This window comes from Apteryx rowi, unplaced genomic scaffold (genome assembly GCF_003343035.1).
Source record: "Apteryx rowi isolate R43461 unplaced genomic scaffold, aptRow1 scaffold_36, whole genome shotgun sequence".
NCBI lineage: Eukaryota > Metazoa > Chordata > Aves > Apterygiformes > Apterygidae > Apteryx > Apteryx rowi.
Genome location: NW_020450085.1, coordinates 2,856,108 through 2,865,485, shown reverse-complemented (window position 1 = coordinate 2,865,485; position 9,378 = coordinate 2,856,108). Strand labels below are relative to the sequence as shown.

Below are 9,378 nucleotides of genomic sequence, written 5' to 3'. Positions count from 1 at the left end.
CCTTTGCTTGACTTCCTACTCATAGGGATGCACCGCTCTTGAGCCTGGAGGAGGTGATGTTTGAATATTAACCAGCTCTTTCTGGAATGCCCCTTCCTTCTAGGGCCCTAACCTGGGGGCCCAGTCCTAAAATAATTATTCAGGAAAACTCCCAGCCCACATCTATGGAAACTGCCTTTGCAGGACTTGCCAAATTTTGCACTTTTGCAGCAAATCAAGCAGCTGTGCCCCATGCGAGCCCAAGCCAGGTACAGCCAGCACCTGCTGCTCCCGCTCTGCAGTTTGCCCTGCCTCAGGCTGGTTATTTCATCTTCCAGTAATCAACAGGCACCATCATCCTCATGGATCAGAGTAATTCAGCAGATGCCCAACTCTAAGCTTGTTAGGGAGCCCAGACTTTGGAGGCGTATATTTATTTATACAATGGCTAGCAAATCCAGACCCAGCCTTCACTGGAACCCGCAGCAGGCAGAGCTGTATTACACAGGCGTTATCCTGTGATATTTTACAAGCCAGCTTTTATGAAGTATTTTGTATGTCCCACAACTGACTGGCTTTTATGAGGACAATATCGTTACATCCTAAAAGGAGTTATATCGGTGAAACATATTGGACTAAATACACCTGCAAAGAGAGTGAAGAACAACAGAAGTACATCAGTCAATAATTTGGCTAACACAATTTAAACTTTGGCAGAAAACATGGAACTAAGCAGATGGACCAAGAGTAAAAACAACTCGGCCTAGTTAAGTTCGGCTTCATTCAAGATTTTTCCTAGCAGAAATTACTTGGGAGTGGAAAACTCACAGCAGGTTGGCTGTACTAAGCAGGTTTCTAGCTGCTGAAAAACAGCTCAGCTGGGCCTATTTGCACTCTTGCATTTCCTACAATGTGAATATACTTATTCTGAACTTCTTCCAACTTGCTCTTGCTTCTAGTTTGACTATGTCCCCAGAATAAAAATCAATAATCATGGGGTAAGTGAGAACTACCAGAATCCAGCAGCATCAGATAAAGCAGGGAAAGCTGCTCATTTGATTGAGCGGAGGAGATGAATATTCCCATTACTGGCAGAGAACGAGCAGGACAAAAGGAACCTCACTCATTCCAGAGAAGGGAAGAGAAGGCAACAACCATAAGCATTGATCCCATTTCTGTTTTTGCTTAACTCTACTGTTTTTTAAGGATACCCCATTCTTCGGTACCATCACTATGGAAGCACTTTGCTTTCTGCTTAAACAGGCAACACTGGCCTTGCATCTCAGTAAGAGCTCTAGAAAAATACCACAGCTAACTGAAGTCCATAGACCTTTGAAGTCAATGCAAAAAACCCTCATAAACTGCAACAATGAGTGATAGGGAACATTTTTAAATGTAGAATGGGTGAAGGATCTGACACCAACTTTCATTTCTCCTGAAGCAGAACTTGCTGGGAAGCCCACAGCAGCAACAGTTCAAAATAGGGAACAGAAGTATTTTGAACAAAAGTCATTAATATCTGCTATTTGAAGAAGAGATCCTGAAATTAAAGAAATTTCTAGGTATCATAATCTCAACAGGAAGCCAAGGTTAATACTCTAAATTTGAATAAATACAAGTTCTTTAWTGCAATAAGTGATGGATTTCTAGTTTTCATGCAAAAGTTAGCATGTAGAAATATTCCCTAGTGTCCTTGTTGGAAGGACTTCTGGCTCAGTACAGACTTGCATGGCTTTTCAGTATTGGTTACCTAGCCAAACAGCTGAAAGGTGCTGCGGATCAAAGCATCATTGATGCAAAAGTTAATTAAAGCAGCTATGCGAAGTGCTAGACAGCACTATTTAATACTACGTAGACAAACATCCAAAGGAGATCAAGAAGCTCACTGCTTTGCTTTAGCTAAAACAAAGCTAGAGCCCATGTTCCTGAGCGTGTGTGAGGTGCTGGACCGGTTAGTATGCTGTCAGCACTTCCTGAGAGGAGCTCAGCATCTTGCAGGACAAGGTCCATTTATTATTGCATTTGCAATGAGACATGTGAAACAAATTCCTATTGCCATACCTCCTCATTATTTCAGTGCATTAATAGTCTGCAAGATGAGTTAAACACTGATGACTCAAAACCAATGAGCCTATAAACACAAAAATAGTGTTTTCTCCTTCGAGGAAGTCAGTGAGTAAACAAGTGACAACCACTTTACTTAAATTCATAAACAAATTCCAGGCAAATGAGGAATGACTTGTAATTTGTCACTTTATTGTATCCTTGCCTGTTTGGATACACTTCCAGTACTCACTCTAAGCATCATCTTTTTGCTTGCACTTGAATTAAAGCTTGAAGATATCTCTTTGGTGTATTGGAGCAACGGGGAAAGAGGGAAACAATATGGGTCAGAAGAGAATATGCTGCCATGGGACTCTGAACACCGGGTTTGCCAGCCAACATTGAGCAAGTCAGTTTACATCCCTTTTCCTCCATTTCCCTATTTATAATATGGCAACACTGATCTGTTGTAAGAAGTGGATGAAAAATGCTATAAATAGTGTTGGTAGCAGCACCAGAAGCATCCTGACCAATAGTGTTTGAATGCCTGATGTTTCCCTCATTAAATAGGCTCTGAGATTGCAACTGTAGGCACCAAATTCATAAAATAATACCACAGAGAGAAGCAGGAAATGAGTACATTGAGTGGGAAAATAAGGGTGATCCATGCAATTTTAAGCTCAGAATGCATGTGCAGTCACTAAGGAATCAAAAATGCCTGAGTAATATCTATTGTGAAGGCCACCAAATCCAAGATTGTTTGTCCACTACCCTCAGAGCGGTTAGAGACCATGTTCAGCCAGCACAGATATGTCCTAGGTGGCCAGTGATGGTATCAATCAAACCAGAACAGAGCTCTCCATAGTATCCCACAAAGCAAAATAAAGTAAACTCACGCTCAGACCTGTCGACTGCTTGACCACTGAGCCAGCTCAGATAGAAATGAGCTGTGCTGCAGGTCCTGCTGTAACTGCAGTCCTCAGCAAAGCTTGCTGCTACTGCTTAAATCAGCCCAAGACTGTCAGAGTTCAGGGATCTGAACCTAGCCCCACAAACAATGTGATAATCAGGACATCATTATCCCACTGACATTCTAGTGAGTACACAGGGAGAAATGTGGTTTTAAGTATTTATATTTCTCTAGGCATTATGAGTACATGTAAATACACAAGCAAGCCTAGGGCAGAAAGCAAGCTGAAAATCTCTTACCTTACAGCCACAGGGAAAAATGAAAGACAGCATATTCTTCAATAACCACAGTGACGTACCTGCAACAGAACAGTCCCTTCCTTGTCTTTAGGCTTCAGAGCAGCAGTACTTTCAAGTTGGATACTTGAGAAACAGAATATTGGAGGGAACACAGATGGAGAATTGCACAGTGATGTTTTAGTCCCTGCTGAACTTTTTTTTTCCTTTCCATTATCCCTCAAGGTAACACCAATAGTTGATTTTGGCAGATCTTCAGAAAGACATGCAGCACTGACTGTCTCTGCTTAGTGGATTCTTTCACAAAAAAGAAAGATTAGCCTTAATTTCTAGAAATATTTTATAAAATATTTATAAATGGTAAAGAATAGAACAGAATTTTACATGAAAGAACATGCCCAAACGAACTCCAGCAGTCACAACACAATAACACGCACGTGCAACGCCTGAGAGGAAGTAATTTGCCGAGACGATGGTAAGCGAGTTTCATTGTGCCTGCAGAGTACTGTCCCACAGCTTTCACACAGAGAGCCTCTTTAAAAGTGTAATTTGTAATGTTAGTATTATCCCACTTAGATCCCACTAGTCTGTGCAATTCTGTCTGTATATGGAGGGATTTCCACCAGAAGCACAGGAACTTGCTGCCATTTAGGACCTGTTACGGAATCCCCAGCCAAAAACAACCGGGAAGCTGTTTAAACTAACTGCACTAGGAAATGGTTGAAGTCAACATGAATATATGGCAGCTATTTTCAGGAGCGAGGGCGGCAAGGAAGTCAGCATTTGTTGAACACACATCAGTTTCTTGTAGTCAAGGTCCTTTCTCCGTTTATTGGTTGCTATTAGGAGTCCTAATCACAAGGATATTTGAGCATTCCTACCAAGGCAGCTGAATTTCAACATTATTACAAGAACAAGCACAAACCCTCGGATGCAAAGGTTTGGAGGGTGGCTTAAAGGCTCGTTTACTCTGGGATTTGGTTCCAGGTCCCAACTAAGCAGACCTCCCATTGACAAACACTGATTAACTAGAGATACAGAGAATTGGGCACTACTGACTGTTAGACACAAAGGTCTGGATAAAGTAAAGCCCCAAGTTACTGATAACCAAATGCTGAGACAGCATGCCAGGGAATATATTAGTCTTTATATTTCCCATTTCTTTTATTCCTCCTTAAGCATCCACTACCATTTATGCTCACATACGAAATGCCAAGCCAGGTGGTCCTCCAGCCTGACGTAGCACAGCCGTTTTTCTGTTCTTGCTCGAGAGGGACAAACAAACAAATATTTACAGAGACATGGTTAAATCTCCTCCTGAAGACATAGGTAACCAAGGCAGCATTCCTAGAAGTACTACTCAGCCAAGCATCAGTAAATACTCTGTTACTCTCTGTGATCATACCACAATCTCTGCCCAAGGGCCAACAATAAATGCCAGGGACAGAGGAGGACAGACAGACAAGAACAAGGTAGCAGTATCAGCCAGCTTGCCTGGAAGAGGTTATAGCAGCTTAGCTGAGTTTTCTTAGGCAACAAAAGAGAGCTTTTAAGGAAGGCTTTGAAGAGGAATGAGATGGTAGTTTTAGCCAGCTACAGCTGAAGAATTAAATCAGCACCAGATAACTAAGTGTTGTGACAAGTTTGGGGGGAAAAAAGGGTTATTTTTTCTTTTAACACATTAAACATTTTAACACATTAGAGYTACCTCATTCTGCATTTAATTCTGTACATGCTGAATCTCGGCATTCCTTTTTATGTCAAATCCATAGAAGCTGGCAGAGGAGAAACTCACCAGCTTGCCCGCTAGCTTTACTTCATCCAATGTACTGTCATTYCTCCCAGAGAAAGTAGATTAGAGAGGAAGAAAAACAAAAAACTACAACACTTGCAGAGCAAATCATTCATTTTTCTTTGGTTAAATTGCTTTGGCTTGTCATGAACCATTTGATTTACCTTCTGCCTCGGTATTGATCCCCGACTGCTACAAACTGAATTACGTTCACAGGTGCAGTACTGCGGCACACAGCTCAGCCCTGCACAGCAAGGGAAAGTCACTCTTCAGACACTGTGCGAGAACTGAAAAACCTACACGCTGYGCTCCTAGCAGGAGGATATCAGACATACTATTAACTGTTGCTAAAGGGCTTTCAGCCAAGATTCTTAAGAAAGACTTCCAAGCCTGAAAATGACTTCAGACTGAACAACAGTGACACCAGTTGCATTCGCAGATGGTCACAATTTCTTTGGGATATATTTCCTGTGAAGGCTAATGTACAAAAATGGAGCAATGTAATCTCTTTGCTATTGCCCACAGCCAGACTGGCACTACTTAAAGGCTTTCAGATTTCATCTCTCCAGGTGACTTTCTGCCTGGGGTTTGCCTGGACACCAGCACAGACCCAGACGACAAGCAAACACGGCCACGCAGCTTCAGAGGCAGACACGATGCAGCCTGCGCACAAGCTTCAAACCAGCCAGGTCTGCCCTGGGACTGTTGCCAGCTGACCAAGCCAGTGTACCTCTAATAACAGTAATTACAGGCATAAAACTACATCTATCAAATTTGTCTCTTTCAGATTTTTTTTTTAAAGTAGGTACTCTAAAGTTGCAAAACTTCAAGTACCATTTCAGCAGTGAAACACTAATGACTTGAAATTATACTTCAGCCTGAAGCTTTTTGGATTTCTGTTTAATACTGCCAGAAATCACACAGTTGAAGTTTTTCCTGTTTTTCAGTTTTAACAGCTTTAGTTTTCTAGACTCCAAGCTGATATCACTTTTCTTTTAAAAGAAACAAACCCATTTAAAACACTTTTTTCCCCATGGAACTTTACCTATTTTAACTTGTTGCACTTCAGGGTGCATAAGAAACTAAAACATACAGCAGTTTCAGATAGTGCAGAGGGCAAGACTTTTAGATGGACATTTCTTTTGTCTAATCCACAAACATATATATAGGTATATAGATCACAGCATTTCAGAATCAGTTTTTACTTCTGGTGTCACATACCTGATCTTTATGGATAACTAACAGAAGAACCACCRCTACAATAAAAGTTTGTTTTTTCTGCTTGAGAGCAAACTTTGGCAGCTTTTTAAAGTAGAGAATGGGAAAGCACAGGAACTTACATTCAGAATTTTAAAGAGGTCCCTTTTGAATTTAATGAAATTCTGTGTACATCTATACGGCTTTTTAGAGGGAGACGCATGTTTATTCTGCCTACCTTCTGGAGCAGAAGCAATGCACTCATACAAAGTGCAGACCTAGCCCAAGCTAGTAAGCTGTGCAAAGAAGCAGAACTTGCTTGTCTGTGCCATGCTACCACAGCTATCTGTTTAGTTTTAGCTGACCGATTAGCTCTTTCTACAAATGGCGATAAGCAACTGCAACCCGACAATAACTATTGCGTACGTGTATTTCAGGCCAAAATTGCATGTAGTCTTTAGGCAAACAAGCGAGAGGGCATATTCAGTCATCGGTTCCTAGGTCTCAGGAAACTATGTAGCACTACGGCAGGACAACCCTGGAGAGGAAGGGGGGAAAGACCAACACTGAATGTGCTTTTTTCCCTTCAGTTTAGCTACTATTAAGGATCATAGCCAGGAACATACAATTAATGCTAGTTTTTCAGAGTTTTATATCCAAGTAATATTATGGATTAAAAGTTATAATTGATCCATGTTACCCTTGTGACTCACTTTATACATCTAATCATGTTTTCACATGCCACTTCCCCAATTTAAAGGACATCATTACCTGATTCAGCTTTCCTCTTTCCAGGCACTAATTTTTAAGAGTTCTTTTACTTTATCTGCTGGTCCATTTTATTAAGCTATAGCACCTCACCACATACATATGTGAACGATTTTAGGAACTAAGTCAGTATCCTGTTTATTCACTGCTTAATTGGAATAACAATATGATACCTGTAATGCAAACTGTTACTAATCATATGGTATTATCTGTTCATTATTTCACATGCAGATATTTTTACGCAAGAAAGACTGAAGCTACAGATGATCTTGCTTGGTATAATCTAGTTCCAGCCATATAAAAATATTTGTGAATTAATTAAAAAAAAACAAAAACAACCACCCAATCTTGCCTGTGATGAATTCGCAGCGTATTTCAGTTGTACATGGGTATCCCTCACATGATTTGAAAGTGCCACTTTTGAATTCAGAGCTTACAAGCAAACAATCTTTCCACAACTGTTAGCTAGCAGACAAATGCTAAGAGGCATCCAGACAGACTGGCAATTCAGGCTATTAGGAATTAACTCATCTTTCAATTCTTAAAGATATTTAGGATTCAACCAGGTGAATTTTCCTGGTAGTAAGTGAAATTTTTTGACCTGACGATTCCTACTGACTATGATTGAAGGAGTACACATACAAAATGAAAAGGTCACCTTTAATAGCTCCAATGCCCCTATGAAAGCATGAGCAGATTATTATTAATATCAATTTATATGCAAAAAATAGAGCATTCTTACAAACACTTTTTCCCCAGTCATGCATATTCACTATATTTGATTTAACCAACCATAAGAAAACCTCCTTGCTGACTTTTCTTGGCATTTATCCACAAGCTATGCCAGTTGCAGAAGACAGCTCCCTACTTCTATTGAACTGCAGCGATAGTGAATTTTCTGTAGCCTATTTGTTTCTAGTAAGCAAATAATATGATTTTCTGTCCTTCTTGTGGAGGTAGCAGCATTGTTACCAACTAGGCTAGGATAAAAATTGTTTCCTTCCACTGCTACTGAATATCCATCGCATCATCATTAGACTAGAGTGATGGGATATGCCAAGATTTAATTCAGTAGTAAAGAATAAAAAGCACAGGCTATTTGCAATGTAGCCACAAACATGAACTGTTTATATTCCAGCTGCATGCGATTTAGGGGCAACATAAAATGGTCAAATGCTAAGAATACATTTGTGACAGTGCTTCATACCTTCCATGCTTCCCTCACATTTAGGTATGTTCTATCCAGCCAAAAACAATTGTCTGAAATGCATCAGACCAATATCTGAATGATAACACATTTGCAAGAATATGCAAGGACAATATACACACTTCCTTCTTCTTGTAAACCCCAAAGCATGGACAATCGTAAAATATTATAAGCATGTACAATAACACAAAAGAGTTATTCTATACATCAGAATAGTGCGTCCTGTAAGAGAATATTCAATAATGCCTTGCCAATTTACACAATCCACAGACCTGATCCCAAAGGATTAAGGCCCAGCTCACCTCATCAAGTGACTCATTTCATCAAATTCAAGATAACTACCCAAGAGAATAAGATTGGCTGCTGTGATTAAAGGTTTAGTGATAGGAGTCTATTAATAAAGATATTAGGAAAATTCACTATATATATTTAAAAAAAAAAAAATCAGTGGAATAGGATTACTTAGTAACATTGTTAGAATGACTTTCTTAAAGCAAGTGAGGACATTTTTCATAAAATTACTGAAGCTGCTGGATTTAACCCAGTTTACTATCAGTCTTTATTAATCACTTATTAATCTTTATCACCTATTTAGATAAGAACTTTTTTGAATTACAGCATATGAAGTTATTTTACAAAACCAATAACGAAAGCATTAGTCATATATCAATCTTTATGCTCAAGTTCATTAAAGCCTTGGTGTTAGTTGTCAGAAACCTAGTGGGCATTTTAGTACGACAGTCGCAAGCATTTTAAGACCATTTTGTAAGAAGAATCTATGGTAAAAGTAAATGCAGAGGAAGAAGAGGAATGACCCAAAGCTCTCAGGGCAGAGGCGCATCCTCCTCCGGCGGCAGCAGGCCAGGGAGCATGCCGCGGACACCTTGCGCGCATCGGGGAGGGGGAAGCCACCAACGCTGCTCTCCTTGACTTTGCGGGGCAAAAGCAGAGGAAGGAGGAAGGCTGTTACCGAGCAGGAGGAAGGAGAAGATCCACTGACACACCGCAACTGTCTGGATCCTCCTCTTCAGGGGGATGTTGATGGGGGCGAACTCGACCTTCATGCTGAGCCTGTGCGGGCGCGCCGCGGCGGGCGGAGGAGAGCAGCGCGGGCAGGCGCGGACCCGCCGGTCCCGGTCCCGGCTCCGGCCCCTTCCCAGCCCCTGCCTGCCGCCGCGCTGCGGCT

The 9,378-nt window shown here is 40.9% G+C and overlaps 1 protein-coding gene across 1 annotated transcript in view; it reads right to left on the bottom strand.

The window, feature by feature from the left end:
* Positions 1-9,307, bottom strand: part of MOGAT1 (monoacylglycerol O-acyltransferase 1) — a 26,611-nt gene extending 17,304 nt beyond the window's left edge. The window contains exon 1 of the mRNA XM_026073077.1: positions 9,163-9,307. Within this exon, the coding sequence (XP_025928862.1) occupies positions 9,163-9,256 (94 nt within the window). The 5' untranslated portion in view covers positions 9,257-9,307. The remainder of the gene's footprint in view (positions 1-9,162) is intronic.
* Positions 9,308-9,378: the final 71 nt, after the last annotated feature.